This window comes from Pseudopodoces humilis, chromosome 1 (assembly GCF_049639895.1).
Source record: "Pseudopodoces humilis isolate 2021_Gansu_Grassland_sample_001 chromosome 1, ASM4963989v1, whole genome shotgun sequence".
NCBI classification, from domain to species: Eukaryota; Metazoa; Chordata; class Aves; order Passeriformes; family Paridae; genus Pseudopodoces; species Pseudopodoces humilis.
Window position 1 is genome coordinate 25015963 of NC_142200.1, and position 24205 is coordinate 25040167.

At 38.9% G+C, this 24205-nt stretch overlaps 1 protein-coding gene across 2 annotated transcripts; it reads right to left on the minus strand.

The window, feature by feature from the left end:
* On the minus strand, positions 1–19634 carry RIPK2 (receptor interacting serine/threonine kinase 2). 2 transcript variants are annotated; one of them, XM_005517043.3, is made up of 11 exons: positions 19299–19633; positions 15952–16105; positions 14677–14832; positions 12241–12398; positions 9151–9200; positions 8631–8792; positions 7149–7234; positions 6866–6955; positions 5920–6025; positions 1707–1886; positions 1–584 (listed from the first exon to the last, which is right to left on the minus strand). In XM_005517043.3, exons 1-11 carry the CDS (start codon positions 19487–19489, stop codon positions 259–261), a joined length of 1659 nt encoding a protein of 552 aa, XP_005517100.2. In that variant the 5' UTR covers positions 19490–19633; the 3' UTR covers positions 1–258. The 2 variants fall into 2 exon arrangements, with proteins under 2 accessions (XP_005517100.2, XP_014113710.2); XM_014258235.2 differs by having other exon boundaries at positions 450–921; positions 19299–19634.
* Between the last annotated feature and the right edge of the window lie 4571 nt (positions 19635–24205).

Genomic DNA, 24205 nt, shown 5'->3' on the forward strand with positions numbered 1-24205 from the left:
TAAAATGGTGAAACTTTAATGTTTTTCTTTGCCATGTATAAACAAAATACTTTTACAAAATGAGTCAACAACTGTCAAGTGTTTGGCTTTATGATTGCACTCCAACTTGTTATTTGGTCACTGACTAGAACTCAGGGCCATTTCTGAGACTCTAGAAAGGCACAGTAAAGACAAAGCTGCACGTATATAAAATACTATATAGAATCAAGAATCATGTTGTAAGAAATATTCACATGGTTTCAAAAAGAAAGAATAAATTTAAAGATGCAGTCTTTGAGAATTAGATACAATATCTGGATAAGGTTGAAGTCCTAGCTGTTTGTTATCTTTCAACTTCTGTACTATAACTCTGGCAAATTCCTCTCCTTGGCTGTCTGAAGTATCAAGAAGTTGTCGTACTTTTGATGTCCTTGTAGGTTTAGTGCTTATAAGTTCATAATCTTCTTTCATGAGCAAAAATCTTGATAGAAGAGCATCCAGTGATTGATTCAAACATGCTTCAGTCATCTGATCAATAATTTCTTCTCTTTTACTTTGGATCCACTGATGTGCTACATTCTGTTGTATGGTTTCCAATACAAAATCTGAGATTGGAAAGGATTAGAAAAAAGGGATTGTAACTGTCTGTCAACAAATATTGCCACAGAACAAAGAACAAGCTGAAAAAAAGCTGTTAAAATGTTCCAATTTGACAAATTTGGTGGTTAGAGTATTTATTCTATCTGAATCACAGAATAATTTAGTTTGGAAGGGACCCTCAAGGAGGTCATCTGATGTAATGGCCTACTCAAAGCTGGGCCAACTTCAAGGATAATTCAGGTTGCTCAGGGCCTTGTCCAGCTGAATTTTGAGCATCTCCAAGTGATGGTACTTCTGCAGCCTCCATGGGCAACCTGTTCCAGTGCTCAACCCGACCTGGTACTAAAAAGAGACAGGTGGTAAATTCACTTTCCAGGGGGATTTTTATTGAAAATTACTGAAAACATCCCTGTAGTTTCCATTTTTCTCAAGATGAGGTTTCACACAGTGAGAAGATGTTCATTCTCATATTTCCAGAAGAGGGGAGATGCAACAGATCTTTATAAAGTTACATGTTATTGTGTGGCCCCTAAAAAAATAATTCTGAATAATTCATCATTAAAGTTTCTTTTTGTTAACTTTTGTGTTCACTTTTAACAGCTATTTGATGCATAAGAATATAATGTAGTGGGCTCTCAACTAACACAGAGGATCATTACAGGTGAGATGCTGACACAGTTGCTGCTTCTCTCAGCCCCACCATTACTAAATGGAAGACTGGAAAGCCTAAAAAGTAAGAAGTGACATGCAACAAGGTGACTAAGTTTGAGCTAAGTTTTTCTCCTGTTTTGCTGGTCTGTAGCACTTCTACAGCAGTACGAGATAGGAAAAATATTATAAGCAAAGGGAATGGGATAAAGAAGACTTATGGCATCAGGAATCTGATTAAGAGGAGAGAAAAAAAGCTAGTAGCTACAGGTACCTGTACTTGGTCACATTTTACACTCTTTTTGCTTACCTTGTATGTTTACAAGGACAGAATTACTTAGTTTTGTATTCTTAATTTGCAGATGTTTTGTTTTCATTTTGCAGGTGAATAGCAGTTCCAGTTTCCATTTCATATTAGACATATGCTCAATGTTAGAACACTTATTGTGGGTCTTGGTACCAAATGGTGTTTGCTGTACCTGAAGGAATTGGTGATGACGTCAGCACAGAGGATGCAGAACTTGAGGCTTCTGAAATATTCTTGTCAGATGAGAGAACAGTACTGTTTGGATGCACAAGGGGTCTGGCACTCTGAGTTACAGACAGATTTCCATCCATGCTCTGGCTGCTGAGAGAGTGTAGACACCCAGAATCTCCATCTTAGACAACAAGAAAAAAGAGAAGGAAAAGAACAAGCTATATTACTTCTGTGTTCAAATAAAATACACCCATCAGAGATTACTTAGAGCAATTTCACAAAAGAAGACATAAACCAACTACTTTTACATTATATACAACAAATTAGTCCTTATACTCAAATTCTGAGTACATTTATGTCCCTTTTATATTTTACCAGGGCTTGACTATGGTTTGGGGTCCTGCTTTATTTTAAAGAAATATTGGGAGTATAAGAAAAGTAACGAAAAAGCTCTGAGAGAAAATTTTTGTAGGGACTAAAAGAACAAAATAAATCCTTTGAATATTTGGAGAGATAACTCAAAGTCAGCAGGAAAGCAGACCAATTTATTTTGATGAAGTTTGGCACTGTAACAAAGGTGAAAATATTAAAATGAAGATTCAGGTGGGGGAAAAGGACATGAAGAACAGTGGGAGAAGTTAACATTCAGCGGGAGGCATATGGAAGCTTTTTGTAGTCCATCAAAACAGGATATAACTTCATGAAAGCTTCATGTAAACTTTTGCAAACAAAAGTATAAAGGATTTCTATCAGGTGGGAAGTTTAACAGTTTCTAGTTTTAGGATTTTTTTATAGTAGGAAAGGATGACAGATATGAAAGCAGAAGTAGGAATGACACAAGAAAGAGATGACAAACAGCTGATGAGAAATGAACTACAGGAGGTGTGCCTAACTCTGCAAATAACTTTGATTATACTTTCACAGTGTCACTTGATAAAGACACAATAGCTAAGATGTTAACTAAGAACCAGAGATGCAAGAATTCAGATGAGCATCTAAAGAAACAATGAGGTAGCCCCATGGACAATTTGAGATTACCTGTCCAATGGGGAAATCTGAAGGTGTATTCCCAGCTCTTTCTTGACCTGTAGAAGAATATGTCTGTAAGTACACAGAGCAGGAATAGGAAAATGTGGAAGAAACTCCATTCTGAGTATTTTAAAATGGTGGACTAGAACTCATAGTAACTAGTATTTTATTTCATGAATAAGAGAGAAAGCTGGGCAGAGCTATGTACTGTGAAGCAGCAGATATTATCTACTGCATGAAAAGGGGATTAGGAGACAACCACTGTGAGTGAAAGATCATTTCAGGAAAGTATTTCAAACAGCTGTGCTGGGATAGATTGTTATACATTTTTGGGCACATATATTTAGTTTCGTAACATAAAGACAAAACTACTGGGATTGTACTGGTATGAGAGAATGACCTTGACCAGTGACCACAGCATAAAAAAATACAATCATAAAATCACACAATCGTTTCCATTGGAAAGACCCTCCCTTCAGATCATTGGGTCCAGCACTGCCAGGCCCACCACTGCCCCATATCCTGAAGTGTCATGTCTACATGTCTTTTAAATACCTCCAGGGCTGGTGACTCAATCACTTCCCTGGGCAGCCTGTTCCAATGCTTGACAACTCTTTCCATGGAGAAATTTTTTCTAATATCCAATCTAAACCTCCCCTGGCACAACTCAGGGCCATTTCCTCTCATCCTACTGCTTGTTGCTATTGCTTGGCAGTTAAGAGGCCCCCACCAGGCCACAATCTCCTCTCAGGTAGTTGCAGAGAGCAAAGGAGCAAAATTTCCTCTCTGAGCCTCCTTTTCTCCAGGCTAAACAACTCCAGTTCCCTCAAAAAACACCCCACAAAAAAGCTAATGAGAGTTTTTCAGATGTTATTCAGAAAAAAACAGATTGACTCAAGTTACTCAAAAAGAACTTAGGTGACCTAGAAGACAGGAATAACAGAAATAGAAAAAAGATGGAAAAATATGAGATCTAGACTTTCTGTTTCAAGCTGGGGCTAACGATTAGAAGTGAGATGAGGAATAAAAACAATCCCTCAGTAGGTAATACTGTAAGGAAGGACCTTGTGAGAAAGGAAAAATAAAATTCTAAGGTATACTAAGTAAGGGGGATTTCGTAAACAAAAAAAGTTTCTCATGTCTCTCATAGTACTATGTAGCTCAATGACTTGTACTACATATACATATATATATAAATATACACATAATACTATGTAGTTCAATGACTTAAGTTAGAACATGCACCAGGAGAACTTGTTAGGATACTAAGAATAAAGAAGTTTATTTTACAAAGGGATTTCAAAAGAGTGAATCCTGCTCATCTAGCAAAACAAAGTATATTAAAGGATTACTCTCTGTATCAGAAATTAAATGGGAAGAGGGAAAAGAGCTGTTTAAAGAAATACCCACAAAAAGCTCGCTAGGGTAGGGAAAAAAATACGGTGAAAAGAAAGGCTAAAGCCTAGAAGACAAGCCTTAACTCTGAAGAAGCAATTTTCTGAAAAAGTATTCTGATTGTACTGATGGAAAAAACAATAATCTATAGTCATTAACTCAGCTAGACTCTGTAGTCATTAATTTCTGCCTTTGGCCACGCCAAACTCCTCTCTTGCTAACAGCTTCCTGGAATAGAATTTTCACCTGAAACAATTGCATCTGAGCTTGAAAAGCAAGAGGAATGTCAGTTTTGCTTTCCACTACAACACTACCTGATGCAGCTATTGGCAAAGTAATAACAAACACTTCTGCAGTAGGGTTTTATAGGCGCTATTTTCACAAGTTTTACAGTATCTATACATAAACACAATAAAATCTAAGCAATGACTCTATAAAATGACCACTAGCTGACCAATCAGATTAATTTTACCAACAAATTTTCACTGATGCCCTCCATAGGCAGATAAAACAATTTAGAACAAAAACCAGCAGCAAGAAAGGCTGATATTTATCATTATCTTATGTGATTACACTTACAGTCCTTGCTCATGTTCAAACTAATACTCCATGTTCTAAAATTCATCACAACATACTTATTAAGCTAGGTAAATATGAGTTATCTTCATCACTGAGGTTTTTTTGCTGTATAGATAAATGCTTCAGTTGAGGTACAGCCAAAGTACCCTGTACTTGCTTTCTGCCATTTTCTCCAGTAACTCAAAGTCCTTATGCCTCCCATAATTTATTTACTCAAATCCTTTCTGTATTTATGCCTTTCTAATACACTGAGTAGAAGTTCAAAATTGTGTATGTGTTCAAACAGGAGCTGAAAAAGGAACTGCCTGTGCTCTCCTACCTCTTTTAGAGTATCTCTGGTTTTGCAGCACCTCAGAATACTTTTTGATGCCTTTATTTTATAGCAGTGAAGTCAATAGCCTTGTCTGCTTTCATACTACTGGTCCCTAAAATGCCAGAGGACACTCTAATCTTTTGAAATATGTTTACATTGTGTCAAGAGAAGAAACTTAAATGCAGTTTTAGTTTCACAATGTATTGCTACTCCACCTGGGTTCCATTGTATTTTTCTGGCTTCTGATGTCAGCAAAACCTCAAAATCGAGTTTTCTCAGAGAATTTTGCCAACCTTTATTCATAAAAGGGGACAGCTACAAAAGGTCTGTCCAGATATGTTGGAATTTGAAATAAAAGCCTCTCTGAGTCCCTCAGAGAGAGAAAAGAACTAAAATATATTAAATCACATAAAGAGTATAAGTAAGTAGAAATATATCTGAAGTCCTTTAAGAAACTGTGCTAGCTAATGAAAAACCTTAAAGTCTAGTTTAAAGTTCAGTAGTGTTACTTTTTACAGACTTAATTTAGTTCTAGACATAATGAAAACATAGTAAGAACACAGCTTACATTTCTAGATAGAACAGATAACACTATATACTTTTGCAAAGCAATCTATTAAAGACATTTTTACCTATTGAATTAAAAATTATATAGAAACTTGCACTGGAAACTTTGAATAGGAAAACTGAACCTGTGAGCTGTAGAGATTTCTCAGGTGATAGGAACAGAAAATCAGAGCTTAAAAAAATCTGTTTTTTTTACCCAGACCACAAAGTTTACAAAAGACATTTTTTTCTGACATAGAGGACCCAACTTTGTAGTAAACTACACAAATACAATGTCACAATGTGAATGTAAAGCTGCAATGGCAAATTAAATTTACACAAATTATCTCACCTGATGAGAGGATATTACACTGGGGAATAGACTTGAATTTTGATGTGTCTGGAGAGATGCTCCGAAGAGGAAGTGCATCACACTGTATGGAGCTATAGTACATTGGCTGAAAGAAATCCAGGTGTATATGGAACAGGAACATTAAACAAATATGAAGTTGCAATTTTTTTACAGAAAACCTTCCCATCACCATGTTTCCCTGCTATCTAAATGCTCAATAGACAGCACAATGAAAATACAGTAAATCAGAAGAAATTATGTAATCCCAATACTTAAGTATTTTCAAAGATGACAGCAATTTTGTGTACAAGTTTAACTACTAGTAAGAACCAAAAGCAGCAGCAGCATTAAGAATCAAAATATAAATGCAAATCTATATGACCCTATACAAGCTAGCTCTGCAGAGGTATAAGGGAGCAGTAGACAATCTCTTACTACTGGCAGGCATTTTGTGCTGCATTCCTTCTTGAGGGGATCACAGACTTACAGAATATGTGGAGAGGGAAGAGACCCACAAGGATCCTAAGTCCAACTGCTGGCCCTGCACAGGACCACCCCAAGAATCACTTGCCTGAGAGCATCGTGTAAACACTTCAGAAACTGGGCTTGGTGTTGTGACCAATTCCCTGGGGACCCTGCTCCAGTGCCTGATTGCCCTCTGGGTGAAGAACCTTTTCCTGATATCCAACCTAAACCTCCCCTGGACAGCTTCATGACATATTTAGAGCTTTCCCATATTTAGATGCCCTTCTGATTTTTGCATATTCACCCTTTACTATCTTCATATATATGACTTTGCAATTGTTATACCCTGGCTCAAGTAATGCATTTTATGCCTTTCCTGACTGCACAGGAAAGTAAAGTACAGAACAACTCCTCCTACCAAGTTAAACTTCCTTTAGTCTCTCAGGATGCTGACATACCAAATGCAACACAAAGTATTTACCTTTTCAGGATTCAGAGGTATATTTAGAGATATCTGCTCCACATTTGCTTTCTTTCCACTCTTGTAAATACTTTGTGATTCATATAGTGACTGGAAGAGAAATATTTACCTGTATTAAATTTCTGCTATAAGATTACAGCCTCGCACAAACACTGGTTTCAAACAGATACAAGATTAGACAAAGGAAACTGAGGAGAAATGACAAAGGAGATTACACTTCTTTTAGCAAGTGAAAACTAGCAACTTATTTGACCAACTCATGACTGTAACAAAAGCTACTTACCTTCGATCTCTTCAACAGAATTACTGCTTCCAGCATAGCTATTTCATCAAATGTTCGCAGAACTGGCTCCAGGTCTATTAAACATTCTAAACAAGGGAATAATACCTGGTGAATGGTTTGAAGTGGAAACCAAGTTGTCACTGTACTAAAGTGTCTTCCTCATATTTACAAAAATAATTTGCTTGACACTATCAAACCACTTACACTGCTAAAACAGAAGCTGCTTGCTTCTGTTAGAGCAGTTCACACCACCAACAGAAATCCTGTCCTGACCTGGCCACCTCATCACTGTGTACCAAAAGAGATCCAGGACAGTGCTGGACCACAAGTCTCATGTTCATGGAATGGAGACTGGTGAGTTTGCTGTTTTAAGGTAGCCCCATCAGCTACCTGATCAGCTGAATGGAACCAAATACCATCTCAGGGTGGGTTGCTGTCTTCCCACTCCAGAAGAGGTGTTAAAGATTTATACCAGAAAAATAAACAAACACGCTCCCAACACAGCAATATCCAGAATACATGCTTAAGGCATGAGGCAGGGCCAGATTAGATGGAATAGACAGAGCACTGACCTATCACATCCAGTGAAACCAAATGACACTGGCCTCAGTGTGTCTGTGTCCCTATGCTATAGTAATTGCTTAAGCTTCCCAGCAGTGAGCTGTACTTCCCCTAATCTTGCAACAGTTTTGCAACTTCTTCTTTCTTTTTATGATAGTTAAGTAGTGGCAAAAGCAATACATGTTTTTTTTCAAAGACCATATTACTACACACATGGCACTAAAAAGAGAATCTAAGTTAGCTCACACTGTAGTACATATCCCAGATAATTTTCCCTTCAGTGTGACCACACACTTAAATTGCTACTTTTTTTTTGTTAGTTGGCATAGGAAAACAAAAATGCATATGGAAATATCATGTGTCTATTCCTTTTTGATTTTGGAAAACACTGTATTTAGACACATTCCCTTGACTGGAAAAAAATTCCAGTTCTTGCATGATAAAGGAGATGGAACAATAAAAGAAAGTGTCAGTGAAAGCTTTACACTGAGATGCAAATACAAATTGAAGTCACTACAGCTTGTGTGCAATGGTCCTTTGGTGTTGATTGGGTGCTTGTAAATCCCACAGCACTCATTTTATACTTCACTTCTCCCACCCCCCTTAAAAACCCCAAATTATTTTCAACAATAAAAAAAACCTCCAAACACAAGTAATTAAACAAAACATGCTGCTTTTTTACAGGTAAATTAAGATATGGTAGATGCACAAGACTCCAACAACCAACCTGGTTTTGCAGCACACACATAATTCCTTTAATAAAAGTTTGTTTACAGACATGAAGAAAGCAGCCAAGCACCTTATTATAAGCAACAAGACTGAGCACACAGATCTCCTGACATCTTTAACACTTCCCTTTCACGACTATAACCTTGCTCTGTAAGTACCATGTTCAACAGAACTCTGGCAAGGTAAACTCACTTAAGAACGATGGTCTTTCATCTGGGTTTTGTGCCCAGCCACTTTCCATCAGTCTTATGATAAGCCCTCGATGAGGAATGTCCATTGGTAGACTTCCTTCACTCAAGTCTAGTCGCTGTCCCTGTGACACGCTGTACATTATCTGCAAGGGGTTTATAACTTCTGTCAAAACAGACATTGTGAAGTCATTAGAAATATATGCAATATAAAGAGCTTACTATATAGGAGGAGTAATTCTGCTTGCAGACATAGAATTTATAGCTCATCAAAATAATGTTATATTTCTTTTTTAATTAATGAAAAAGTATTTTTAATTTATGAAACAAAACTGATTAAAAAAGAAAAAGGTACTAAAAAAATAATCTAATTCAAAAAGTATTTCAAAGTGTTCTTCAACACTTTGAACTTTTTAAACTTTCAGTTTAAAAGTTATTAGAAAGTAACCCCTAAAATTAAGTCTCCAGGTTTCACGTTTAACCTCTAGGTAAAGCAGGAAAAATAAAGGAACACATGGCCTTACCTTCAAATGGCTGTTTCCTTGACATTACTTCCCACATGATAACTGCATAACTGTTTATAGTATAAAAAGTTGAGAAGATGTTATTTTAGACTACCAACACTTAACAACACAATATGTTCAGCTCTACATTTTATTTAAAACATTTTGGTAAAATGGTCCTGCAAGCACATATGGGACTGACTATAGCTAACTAAAATGATGACATGAACATATGAAATCTATTATATGAAAGCAGGTAATTTCATCTAGAACTAGTTAATACTATTAAGTACAGACAAAATCCATGGCATATAAACTCCTATTCCAAATCTGTATCCACTTGTCTGTGCTAACACTTTGTGAATTACATACAGGGAGCTTAAATCTCAGCACACAAATTAAACTGAGCCCTAGAGAGCCAACTGCTCTGTCCTAACTGCAATACTCTGGCATATTCCCAGTAGGGACTGACACTCCCTGACATTCCAAAGGGAAGCTGAGTACTAGCAGGGAGGATGGCTCTGATACAGAGCTCTATCCCAACACACTGTGACACAGAGAGGTAAGATACAAACTTGCACTTGGGATGCCCACTCCAGCTTCCTCCCTCCCCATATTATGCTTTCAACATTTGCAATCTTTTCCATAGGGAGAGATGTCACTTACACACAGCATTCACTTTCCAAAACAGACTCTTGGGAAGACTACTCTGACCTAATGCCAGGAGACTGAACACAGATGTGCTTACTCAAACCAGTGACCTACTTTTCCATTCACAACAACATGAATGGCAAGCAGTTCAGTGAGTACAAACTTGCCCCATGTCTAGCAAACTAGTCACTCTCCTTAGCCATCAGGATACACTAGAAAGAGATAACTTTAAACAACTTTGTAATTTAAATAAGGTTAGTTGATTTAATTTAAAAGCAGCATTGACTTCTCAGTCCTCTCCAATTTTTCCTCACATACTCTACAATATCTGAATGAAGTTCTATTATATGATTTATCCTAAAAGGTCCTAATATTAATCCCACCACTGTATTCAAGTATCTGGTTCCACTACTCAGACTTTTCTGAGTAAAAAGAGGCTAAAGCTTCAGCGCTACCATAGCTTCAGAATACATGCAAGGTGATGACAAGCGTGTATTTCCTATTTCCATGTTTTCAGTCCAAGTCTTTATTAAGCATTGTGACAGTGTCATTCCAGCTCTGATAAATTGTTGTTAAGGCTTTCTCCCCACCTTTGGTATGAATGTACTGAGCTTCCTTCCTGCATCACTAAGAAGTACCCAGCTTTGCATATAGGTTACATTTAACTGCCTTAGAGCACTGTACCATCTGACAGCTACCAAGTAAGAATTAGGAAAAACAGAGTAAAAAACAAATAACTGATGCTTAAAATCAAATTATATAAATTGAGTTTACCTAACTATTTATTCTGTTTATATTTTAACATTCTTCAATGATAAATTTACTCATGCAGCTTTTAATAAAAGCAGTCCTCCCTGTTAGAAAGTCTGCTTTTCATGTATTCCTGACAGATCCATGCAGGCTGATTTATTTTGTAAAGCAAATAACCCCTTTTGTAGAAATTAAGCTGCTTGACTGTTGTTTAAACAATTTGTTTCTTTAAGAAAGATACTTCCTCACAAATTAGCTTCAGTATCTCAACAACATTCAGCTGTGATCAATTAATTAGACATCTAGAAAAATATCCAAATATTTAGTAATATCTTTCATTCAGTTTGGAATCTCTCTACAGTTAAAGATTATTTTCTCAGTTCTACATCACTGCAGCATTCCCCTATACACTATTCCTGTTTTCCTTTCTTATTTCTGCTTTGTAGCATCTCCATCTGATTGTGAGCACAGAACCTCCTGTGTGGCATTTCTGGTGATCTTTTACTGTCTCTGAACCTTCATGTCTTCCTGCCTTGAACATCTCTCTTTCCAATGTTGTCTCAGTTTCTCTTCTTTCTTCTCACATAACCTCTTTCCTTCCTAATTTATCTGTTTTCTACACTCATCTACTGATGTCTTCTCATATTTTCTCCTATTTGGTTGTTATTCGTCTGAAAATATTATTTTCTTTCTAAGAAACATTTGTCTTCTTCATCTCCATGCATTCATATAGCTGCCAGTCACCCTTTCTTTCCCCTTAATACACCTTTTTGTCTTTTCAGTGTTTTCCTTATCCATATCTTCTCATCAAAGGGTAAGGAAAGCAGGTATGTTGTCATCTGTATTCTTTGGACAGGAATTCCAAGGAGCTTTCTGTGCTTCTTAAGGGTAAGAGAAATAGTGATTTCCCTGGAAGTCAGTAGGACCCTCTGAGACTGAGTCATCTATCACTAAGATACAACCAGCATGTCAGAGATCAGTGAAGGTAAAGGTGGCAGACTGCACCAGAATGATGGACTTTGTCACAGTGACTAGCCAGTTCATGCCTTCTCAATCTTCCTTTACACTATGACAATTCCTCCCAAAGTCTTTCAAGTAATCTCTGAGCTCTCCAAACCATTTCAGACCAGCTAATTGTAACTCAATTACAATCTCAGATTTCCTTTTGCTATATGGGCCACCATCACTCTATTAACTATTCTACTACTTGTACTCAGGACTGCCCAACACAAAACTACCACAACTTTCATAAGGTAAATTATTCCTTAAGATTATTGTAATTACTTTCTCTAAACCCACCAACCTGTTTTTTTCTGCCTCCTTTCCAAAAATACATTTTCTTCTGTCCCCAAGGACATTCTGCTAATTATGTTATTTGATTACACAAATTACAAGAGTATGTACATTGACTTGATGGTATGAATGGCTTTCGTCTTTCCCTGTGTTGTCTGTATGTGTATGCTCATCTACAGAATCTACCTATTTCTGTAGTCTCAGTTTAATTTTGGAGCATTACACTTGTCACAGCACAAAAGAAATGAGTCATTAAATCCAGCTATCACTCAATTCTTCATTTCCCAATTAATTTAGCCAATATAGCTATGATATCATTGAAAAGAATAAAATTGCTAAGAATATGTTAAAATCTAGGTTCAGTAAATCGTATCTGAGTTCAGATTTCAAGCCCCACTAGAGAACAACAGGAGTTACCTGTAGATATCATGTTTCACACTTGCCCGGGTTTTCTGACTGGGGTTGTAATCCTCAGGTGGCATGTAGATAATTGTCCCTCCTTCTGGCAAAGAGGATTCACTTCGTGATTGCGACATGGATATGACACGCCATTTGGACATGCCAAAATCTGCAATCTGGAAAGGTCAAATCAGTTGTTCTGAGAAGAAAAACCGGATTTATCTGCTGACAGTTGTTAGAAATTCCTGAAATGTGCCCAGAAGCAGGGGTCACCCAAAGCTCCTAACCTGACACACAAAAGCTATGTGGTTCTCCTAGCAACAGGAAACATCAACTCCAGTCCATAAAGCATTCCCAGCTCATGACTCATGCTGTCCCTATAGCACTGCTCTATCTGTTCTTTTAAGGAAGGACTCATGTACACTACAGCTGAGGAATCTGCTGTAGATAGCTGTACCATATGAAGAAAATCACTTCCTTGTGTTAAAAAGAAGCAACCGAAAAATCATTAATTACTAGTAGCTCCCTGGATATGAAGAAAGCACAAGTTCAGTATGAATCATAATAGTTGTACATAACTCAGCTTGCCAATATCCAGAGGCAGCTCCTCTCACAGAAATATCTTAGGGCATTTCACCTCACTCCCAAAACTGATGTATTAATCTTGAATTAATAAATTTGATATTCTGAAATTCTGTGCTGCAAAAAGTTGCTGAATATTTACTTTACTGTGCACTCTGGGCCTTTGCTCCTTTTCCACAGGATACAGTGCATCTACATGAAGAAGTAACTGACTTCAGTTTACATCCTCAGGCATCCATGAGCCAGGGCACCTGATGTCAGATTAGGTTATGGATAAGGAAAGAAACATTTAGCAGAATGCACCTGCTGGCTGAGCTGCAGTGTCTGGCATACATAGGAGATAAGCAACCAGCTACCAGCTCTGCACTTGCCCAGCATTTGCATAATATCAAAAACATTTTCAAAAGATGCCTGTGCAAGTGCTGTGGCAATTAAGATAACAGAAACAAGCTTTCTGAAGAGCATACATCAAAATCCACAATGAAAAGTAAGCTTTCTTCTCTACAACTCATTCTCATCAAGCCTTCCTCATTGTAATTGGTCTTGACTCTTGCTCATTCAGTAGATCAGGGACAGTCAGAAGCACTCTGTCAATGGCGTTACCTCTATACATATGAAGTATCTCTTCTATTTGGCATGCATGAAAACCTTGTTTGCATTTCCTGTCAACTGTACTAATTTAGAGAATCTTGCTTCACTTAAAACCCTAAGGACACTCCTTACAGGAGGCCAGGCAGGTATGCAATAATTAACCTCTTCCCTTCAATTGCCTCAGCAAAGAAACTGTTCAGATATAATCAGGCAGAGCACCAGGCCACACCAAAACTGTTAGAGATTAAAAAGAGAGTGGATAAAAAATGGCTTGGACTAGTTCCCTGATCAGGTTTATCAGGAAGCTCGAGAGCTGGCAACACCAGCACAATTGAGTGGGAGGAAGTATGACCTGCTGAGGGTGTGAGCAGAGACAAAGCTATGCAAGGCACTTTGCTGGCAAGAAAAAATTCTGTGCAACAGAGAAGGAAGAAACCAGCAGCGGATCTTTGCTCAAAGGACTCACAAAGAGACTAAACCTACAGTAATAACTGAAACATTCACTTTTCAAGTATAAATTCAGTGCACAATATCTCTTATTTCCATTTACTTGAGTAACATATTCTGTCAATTATAAAAACAGATCTTTGTAAAAAAACAAGAAAAAATGAACCCAACTCTTGCAATTATGGAAGCACCTAAACATTTTGCCAGAAGTACTTTCAGTGTCTTTTTTGCATCATGGCAGTGATATTTTAAAAGGCTGAATTAAAGTTTTGAACTACTGACACTTCTGCATGTATATTTGCTTGTTCTAAGGAGCTTCACAAAAGCCACCTTCCGACATAGTAAGACTTCACAGTCTTGTTTTACATGTTCTTATACTACATCAACAGAACAGATATGTCATATTGCATGGTAAGTATCAAGTAGAGCATTAACATTTGAATTTGACCTACTGCCTATCAGAAATAACTTGTCAGAGCATCCTGGGCAGGAACACTTTCCATTTTCTTCTCAGAAAGGGCCAAATGTAGCTATCCTTGGAAGGCTGACAAACAAGAGTGTCACCACTATTGAGTGATATCAACTACTGCTATAGCAGAAGCAGCCCAGATTCTATCTTTGTGGTCTTTTCAGGCAGATAAAATCCACAACTGAATAATACAGAGCTTCCAAAAGAAAAACTCCCAAGTTCTGTCTGCAAGGATAGAAGAAAAAATCCATAATACAATTACATCCTCTCTGCACGGCCACAACCTCACCCTTCCTCCTCTACAATAATGAAAACACTTTCACTCATTTTGGATGCTGAGGAACAGAAGAATTAAATAACCCTACCTTGATATGAAACTCATCATCCAGCAAAATGTTTTGGGTTTTTAAGTCATGGTGCAGCAAAGGAGGATTCATGTTGTGCAAATAGTTTACTCCCAAAGCAATTTCATAAAGAATCCGGAATCTCAGGCACCAGGGAATGTTGGGATATACATCCTTCTGCCAAGATAAAACCACAAAACCAGAATATAATCCTCTATTCTGATCTAACAGCATACACAAAGACCTATTTTATAAGAAGAAGAAAGTGACTTGGGCAAGCAGTAATCTTTACAAATATACATTACACAAACTCTTTAAGACTCATTAGCTGTTGAAAGAAACATTATCAAAAAATAATAGTTATGCAGTGCTATGTTTCCATTCCCTAGCATTCACATAGTAGTTCATGACTGCTAGACATGATGTTGAAAATTTATTAATTACTCATTCATATGGAAATATGAATTACAGATGAACTTCTGCATGAAACTTGCAACCCACAATTTTTGAGTCCTACATGAAGAATGGCAGTAATCGTATCTTCAACTGACATTGGGGAGCAAAAAAACTATTGAAACTATGCACAAAACACTACCTGTATAAATAATAATACAGTAATAACAAATACAGTAAAACTCAACTGAAATATTAAAAGTTACATTGATGCTAATGCCTTTATGAAAAACACACAGTTGAGCTCTCTAAGGTATGAGATGTATATTGGTTAAACGTGGACTTTAGTGCCATTGAGACACAACTGCAGTCGCTTTGCATTACAACACTGTTCAGGCCAAGCTAAGGGGAGCAACTGAGAGTTCAGCACAAGAAAAGTTACTCAGAGAATAAGATCTGATAGAAATACTCATACTTGTTTATATTATTAATATTTGGCTTCTATAAACTGAAGTATTTTTTTTTTTTTTAATTATTCAAAACTCATTAAAAAAAATCAATATTTGTATTGGCAGTAATTCAGAAACCCAGACTGAAGAAAGCATAAGTATTTCAGAATCTAATTAGAGAACAACTGAGATTTTTAAAGTGACTGTATGTAATAATTCAACATAAAGCTCCTTATAGGTCACTTTATTATAGAAAAAAGTTTAACAAAACTTATGTCAGCTAAGTTTAGTTGTCTTTTTGAGATACAGGTCTAATTGAGCACTAAAAACTACTAGGGATAATGGCTGTCTTCTAGCATGGAATCTAAATAAAATACTTTACTAATTAATTATGGAAATTGAAATCTACCTGAAGCAGCCAGGTATCATACTTAAAGATCGTAAGTACACTTACCCCATGTAATAGCTGGTTTAATGACCCATTGGCCATGTATTCTGTTACTATCCCCAGAAATTCAGGCTCGTTGCAAATTCCCAAAATTGGCAGGATGTAACTAAACCTGGCTTTGTGCAATATCTCTGCTTCTTTTAGAAGATGGTTTCTATCGCTTAAAGAAAACAAGCAAACAAATAAAATACATTACCATACCAGTACTAGGAAACTCAAAGCAAATGCTGGGTTCACTATATTCTCTGTCAATTATATCCCTGTATGCAATACCACCACCTTTTCACCATTTAATTTCTACCATGCTGTTTTGAGAACAAGACAGTGTAAGACATCAGAATCTGTAAATGCAAAGACAAGACAGCTTCCCTAGTTTTGTTGTACCACACAAATGTATTTCCTTCACACATTTCATCCATGTTTCCAGTAAATAAGGATACAGTCAGAACTTCCAGCTTCTACCATTCCTTGTAACCAGAATGGTAACAACCAGCTGCATTTCTCCCACTTTACAGAACACCTTCAAACCCTGAGTTTTCACCCAATATTTATCTCCTAGAAAGTGGAGATTTTAATACACATGATTCTCCAACAATTTAAATTTAGTGGACTCTGATGTACCTTAAAATAATAGGGGTTAAAGGAATGCACTTTTGACTTTCTGTCAAAGAAAGGAAGTTCCTTTCTGAAGGAAACCGAATAATTAATCATGTTTTGTTTTCACATAAATTGTTCCCTTAAACAACCCCTGCTTTGAATCACTCTCAGGAAAAAATATCCCCTAGACACAAAGGAAGCAGGAACAGACCAGCCTCGTGATGTTTGGATGCCTGAAATTGATTGTGTGGATCCACTCTGTTATCTTGAAACTCCTCAAAAATGTAGTTTTGATGCATCTTTACAAATTGAGACCTTGCAGCTCGTGGATTAAGTTTTATTTAAGATTGAGTATGATTTCATCCCTAAAAATAGAAACTATTTGGTATGCCTTATATCTCTAATAGTCTTGAAAGAAACGGGTTTGTTGTCAATGAGGACAGTTGGACCATGAAGCATAATTCAGTGAAAAAAGCATTTAGATCTTATACCAGTGGAGACTGGGACAGGTACATGACGAGGATATTCAAACACAGGACATTTACAACACATTTAAGATCCTTTGGATGTGAGCCAGTCTGGCTCAGGGCTCTGCTGGGGGCCAGGGCTATACCCACCACGATTTGTTCAGCACAGCACTGTGTTATGTGCACAGCCCTCCAGAGTGAGAGCTGGCTTGTGCCCATCGAGCTCAGGGCACACCCCAAAGCACTCAGGGCAGTCTGGATCCATCAAGGTGGGTTTAGCACTCACAAAGAAAAGGCTGTCACGATATATGGGGAAAAGTAGAAGCCTTGTGAACTAAAGCTCCTAGCAGCAGGAAATTTTGAATTTAGATGAATATGAAATTAAGGTCCTTTTATTTTTGTGATGGAAAAAGACTTATAGGAAACTAGGGAACTACAGAAGTGAAAAGGCAGCCTTTGAGACAAGCATAGGATGGAAGACACAACTACACCTTCCTCCCTCTCTCCAGAAATGACTAGGTTTGAGGAATTTTGGGGTTTTCCCAGAGACTAAGGCACATTAGCATGGGATTCAGCTGTGGCCGGAAAACAAATTGCGACATACTGAAGTCTATTCCTGTGTCTGTCAGTCACTTCACCTTTGTCTGCTCCATGCAAGAACAGCATTGAGTAATGCCTAAAGAGCACATTCCCACAACAGCTTTCCAACTGGCTTTGCTCTTTGGCTGGTCACATACCACATCCTGGGATACACAGCACACACTTCCCACTTGGGAATTAATGGCACCATGAATCCCTTTTCATGACAGCATTTACAGGCTGGCATTTTATATTGCCTACTGTACAAACAACAAAGCACTTGCTGCTGAGATTCGAGTATAATGGATTTTTTTACCACTTTGAGTCTTCTGATAGCATTTCTGGGCTTTGCATGATATATGGCAGGTGACTGAATTATTTTATTACCTCACTTGCCCTTTTAATCATAATTTCACAGGTTAGATGTCCCACTAATCCAAATTCTTGCAAGGCTAAAAATAACCTTGGTGGTTTCTCCCAACTGTGTTGTGACGATAAAGGCTGTATTTCCAATTAGATGGGATTTAAGCAGACATTAAAAAAATCCCCAAATAAACAAAAAACCCTACAACACTGGTCTGTCCCCCCCGCTCCCTCAACTTATCAGAAAACACAACATAACTGAGATTCCATTTCTGGCAAGATTTCTGAGATAAAGCCTGTATATACACAAACCTGGGCAATAAGAGGTGAAAGAGCTTAAAACAACTTGTCTTATATTCAAGTACACTGAGTCATGAGACTAGAAGATATTCAGAGTGAAGCTATCCTACCTAAAGACCTAATACTAGATCAAAGAAACCTGAGGCAAAAGCCTGAAAACACCAAGATAAGACAAAGAGGCAGGTTTACAGTCAGGTAGGCTTCAGACAGCCTAAGAAGAGGCAAATTTACATTGATACATTAACAAATTGGAACTATGGGGATTGAATGAGACAGAGATGAATGAAAAAATACAACTTGTTGCCCCCCTACATGGAGTGACAGCTCCTGTAATAAATATGCTGCCACTTGGGTACCTGGAAAACGGGAAACCCGATTGTTACACGGAAAATACCAGTTTTACAAGGGGGCCTACAAGCCTATTATTTTAAATCAGACTCTCTCAGTACTGTGAGATCTGGGGAAAATAATAATTTTGTGTTGTACCAGGGAAGCTTCTTCTAGAAGCAATCTCTAGTGCATAGAACACTATATAACATATGTAACTATAGAGACATATAGAACACTATATGTCTCTATGTAAACACCAAATCTATAGTGATCACCGCACTTTAGTATCCTGCTGACACCTCAGCAATATGGTTAGCAACCAACAGATCCAGCAAGAAGCCAAACCCTGTCAATCCCACCTTGAGGAGGGCTCCAGCTGCATGGTGCGGAAAAACTCCAAAAGAAATAACTTAGCGTCTCACAGACCGAGATCGAAACCAACCCTTTATACAACAATCCAAAGAGAGGAAGCTCCGGGGCCGGCCCGTGCTTTCTCTCGGCCCAAGCTGAATCATCCTCGTGGGACCCCCTCTCCTCGTGGAATTAAAGCAAGGCTGCCTACCGAAACACCAGGATCTGATCCACAGACCTCAGGAGCCCACGCCGGCACCTTGGCCGGCACCTGGACCGTTTCTGGGGGCTGCTTTAGGGAAAGGCGGGTTCGGCTCGGCGCTCCCCGGCCATGGCCCAGCCGCGGCCCCCGGCCCACCCCGTTACCTGTCTAGCAGCGGCCCCTGCAGGCACTTGAGGGCCACCGGGACCCTCCAGTCGGCGTGGCGGGCGGCGGACACGGTCCCGTAAGCGCCCCGGCTGATAAAACGCAAGTCCGGGAGTTTGCTGGAGGGGATGGAGGGGAGGCCGTAGCTGAGGGTGCCCGTCCGGCCCCCACCGGCATCCCCGCCGCTCATGCTCGCACTCCCCCGGGCGCAGCGCGGCCCGGAGCGCCGCTCCTCTGGCTCCACTTCCTCGCTTCCCCCCGCACCTCCCTGCCACGCCTGCTCTCCAGTTAGCCAGCAGTTTTCTCCTCCTTCCACCCCACCGACGAGCCACTTCCTCACGGAAAAAGCGTCCCACAGTTCCCGGGTCGGGGAAGGCGGAGCAGCGGGGCTGGGAGGAGCGAGGCGAGGGAGCGCGGTGCCGGCGGTACCCGCGGAGCCGGGCCGGGCCCGGCCTCGCCGTGAGGGAGTGCCGTGCCGGGGCGCATCCCTCGGGCCGTGCAGGGAGCATCCCCCCCACGCTGTCCGAGGGAGCATCCACTGCGTCCGGGGCCGGGAGGGGTGTGCGAGTTCTGCTCTCGATAGATGGTGCAGGATGCCAGAGCCGAGCACAGATAGCCGCAGTGAATTGTTCACTAAATAGAATCACAGAATTATGTGGGTTAGAACCTTAAAGATCATCTAGTCACAGCTCCTCTGCCAGGACAGGACACACCTTCCACTAGACCAGGTTGCTCAGAGCCCCAGCCGGTGTATACTCATTGCTCAAGCAAAGTGAGAAAATCCTTGTCTCATACAGTCACTTAACTCCTCCGTGTTTGTCCTAGGAAGATTTTCAGGATAGCGGCATTTCAAAAAGATAATTTCGAAATTTCCAGTAAGTGCAAGTTCACCCTTGTCCCTGCTCATGATGAGCTGCCTGATGTACCTGATGTATTTATGAGAGCTTTCCATGAAGATTGAGCAGGAAGATTTTGTAAAGCCTGTTCACCGAGTCAAGTTCTCACAGACTAACAAAGTAATTTAATTTAAAGGTAGATGTTTGTAGCTTTCCACAAGTAGTGACAGTTCCACAACATGAAATGAAAGTCACTTGCCAACTTGCCTTTCCATGCATGTGGATCAGGGGCTAAACCCCTGTGGCTTTTCACCTCTCTTTTCTCCCACTCATGGATGTGGACCAGAGAATGAGGGAGAAGACCTAACTTTTCAAAATACATTATGTTCAGTATTTCACAGTATTCATTTTAAGACATGGCAACAACTTTTCAGTTCTGTCTAGGTCCTAGCACTTTAGTAGATTTTTGGTTTTTCCAATTTTCTTGTATCTTGGATGATTTATAGTCTCCAAGTGCTTCAGCATTATGAACATATAAGCAACCACATAAAGCAACTGGTGACTTACTCTACTTTCAGTTTTCAGTTAGTCCGTGTCCTTTTGACACACTAGGGGGTTTTTCAAAACAGTAATCTTGAGGATGTTTGCAATATGCAAGTTTTGGGTATCTGTTTATGCATATCCCTCTCTGTGTTAACCATGTTGGTAATACCATTGCCCATACAATTTTAAATTTGATGTATAAGGAAGATTTTGTTTCCAAAAGCAAATGATATGCAAATAACAATTACCATGAGTCTTTGCCATTATGATGTCACCATGTTGAAAATTTATTTGCGCATCTTGTTACTATGTGCTGTGTTGATTTAATGTTTATTTACAGTGTTAAGTACTTAAACCCCAGGAAAATGATTATGATTCTAAAAGTGGATGTGGAGGCAGCGCTGTTGGAGCAGTGCAATGCTTCTCTTGTCATGCCTATTCCAGTGTTCCTGGAGCTGTAGTCCTCGTGACACCTCAAACCCTAACCCTAACCCTAATGGCAGCTTGGGGACCAGGCTGAGGTCCTAAGTAAGGTAGACTAAACTTTTGATAAAACGAAGGTTTTTGTTAAATACTGCTTCTAAATGATAGAAACACTATTTATAGCATGTGGCAGATAAATAGCTGCCTGTGGTTTACTTTTTTGAAATTTTAACTTGTGAGATTTCCACATGGTCCTTCTCATTTTTAAGTGTTGGATCTGACTCCTCCTTTCACATGGAAATTTCCTGAAGATCCCCACTGATAATGAGGTAAGCAAAGTCCACGGCAAAGAGAATGTTTTTTTTTGTGTGTAGTATTCATAGTGGTTTGATTAGTGTTGTAATGACTGTATTTTTTTTTAATTTAAAATGGGAAAAATAGTTCTGAAAGTGTAAAAGCTATGGGAATGGGCTTAGTCTTCCTTAAGCTTGCGAAATCTGGGAGGGCAGCTAGCTACTGTGTGATTAGTACATCATGATGATGATTTGTAAAACACTTTCTGTTCCTTGTATCTCTGTAAAAGATCAAGGAAAATAACAACTGAAATTAAACATGCTTTCCAGACTGAGGTGGTATTTGCTTTTTTACATTCTTCCCTGTGGGCAGCATAGTCTGGAAAGAGCTTTTAGCTTTCTACTCTAAATAGGTATTCACACTGATGTTGAGAAGAGGCTACAAAATACGTATCTTTTCTTGTGTGTTTCCACCTGAAAACCAGACCTCTTATACATAGATGTACATGCACCTTTTTATATTCATGTGTATGTTTCAAAAAATTCACACTACCTGCATGTCTTTACTAATGTAAAGACTCTTTTTCCCCCCAGTTTTTTTCAGTCTTATCCTCCACCAAAAAATTTTAGTGCCTTTATTTTCATGGATATTAAGCACCAAATCTAGTTGTGGGTTTTTTTCAGTTCACCAGATTGAATGTGTTTCCACAACAGCAAGAATCTCTTTGTTATCAAGGCAAGATGTACAGATTGAAAGCATGGTTACATGATGATGATTTTATATCTCAAACTACTTTACTATATGTTTGATGTTGGAATTAAACATGACAGACCCCGTTGCCTATAAAATATTCTGAAAAATTTTGGGAAATGGCTTTTTTTTTTCTCTTAGCACTTGATAGTCTCTAAATTTTAGTGTGTCTTTGGAGCTGAATAAAAGGCTCTGTTTTAGAAAATGAGTTTTTATTCAGTAATCACAATGCCTTTGTCCCCACTTTTTGTTTTGTGGATTTTTCAAGGTTTTACATAAAAAGATAAGGGATATTTGGTTATAATCACCTGGAATATTTTGCCTGAATATTTTGTACTATCCACATTGCAGGAATGAAGGACTGTGGTAGTAACCTCTTCAATTGTGTTTGTTCTTACTGAAACAAGCATTTTTTTTCTGAAATAATGGATCAGATGTTTAGATTCTGGCTGAGATCCTGGTTTGCCTGCTGTCACACTGGCAGTGTAATGATACACTTGCTCAGAACTATTGGTAATGAGTGCTACAGCAATGGAAACCAACAGCCCTTGAAATCTTCTGTGTATTCTCCTGCCAGCCTCAATCAACCATGCCTTGTTACTGTTTGCCACACTCTAGGTGAGCCATTCCTGAGCATGTGAACTATTTTGGAAGTAGTTTCCTATGGTTTTAGATTTCTGTTGACACAATTTTATATTAAGAGAGCTGCATGAAAGTACTTGTACCCAGCTATTACAACATGTTGACACAACCCAGCTGACTGAATTGAAGAACAGAGCTGCTGAGAGCTTTTCTAGAAGTTTGGAGGGACGGAGGGAGGGAGTGCTTGAGGTTTGATGCTTCTGAGTCACCTGGATTTTTATTTCCCTGTTGTGCTACTGTTGATGCCCATGTGGTGCTGACACATCATGAGGGTAATATAAGGATAAACTCTAGTGCTCTTTTGAAGGTAACAGACATTTTCTTTCAGCCCTAGCAGTTTAGCAAAGCCATCCCACACTTGAAACATTTCAATGTTTATTTGCTATTTCCACTCAGCTTCTTCTTTTCTCCACTTGATTGTGGGACCTGAGCACCTGTATGAAGGTGGTTCTCTTCCTAGCCCCTTTGCATGAACCCAGTGAAACTTTCCATGTGGAAGTAATGAAGAGGCAAAAATTTGGCAGAGGAGGAAGGAAAAGAGGGAGTGATTTTGAAAGCTTCTCCTTAGACACAATAACACTGTGGTACTCTTCTGTACCTTAACATGTGGATCCTTTGGGGCCAGGTGAAGCCCAGGTCCATCCTAGGTGCTGAATCCAATAAAAATGTGTTTGACCATTTCTTAGCAACAAGGACAACTTGCATGGGATGACTGTCATCCATCCAAAACAGAATCTGCATCAGAAATGCCTGTTAAAAGCAATTCCTAGCTCTGATTTCTGAACCATGGAGATTATTTAGGAGAGCAGTATTTCTCATGAGCCAAAAAGGATTATTCTAATAAAATTCTTACAGAATTATCTCCTGTTGGAAGACAAGTACCAGGCCTTGGAGCATTCCCTGACATCTCCAACTTTACAAGCACAGGTAGTATTAGGCATTCAGTGCTCTCCTGCATTCAGGATTAGTCTATGTGCATTTTTTATGCTGAATATTTCCCCAAATACTTCGGTTTCCCCCTTTCGCCTACTCCTAGGTTATAACCTTTATTTTGGTTTTCAGTCTAAAGTGTTGCTCTTCTTGGTGTTTCCCATAAAATTAGTTCACCTGAGAGAAAGCTGAAAAATTTTCTTTCAGCAGTGAATTGGAGCAAGATTTTTTTTCCCTTTTATTTCCTCTTTTAAAATTTAAACTATTCTACAAGTGCAGCAGATTTGATGCAAAGCCAGCAGGTCAGGAGAGGTGATTCTGCCCCTCAGCTCTGCTGTGCTGAGAGCCACCTGGAATGATGCATCCAGCTCTGAGATCCCCAGCACAGGAAAGACATGAACCTGTTGGAGTGAGTCAAGGGGAGGCCAGCAAGATGATCAGAGGGATGGAACACCTCTCCCACAAGGAAATGCGAGGGAATTTGGTTT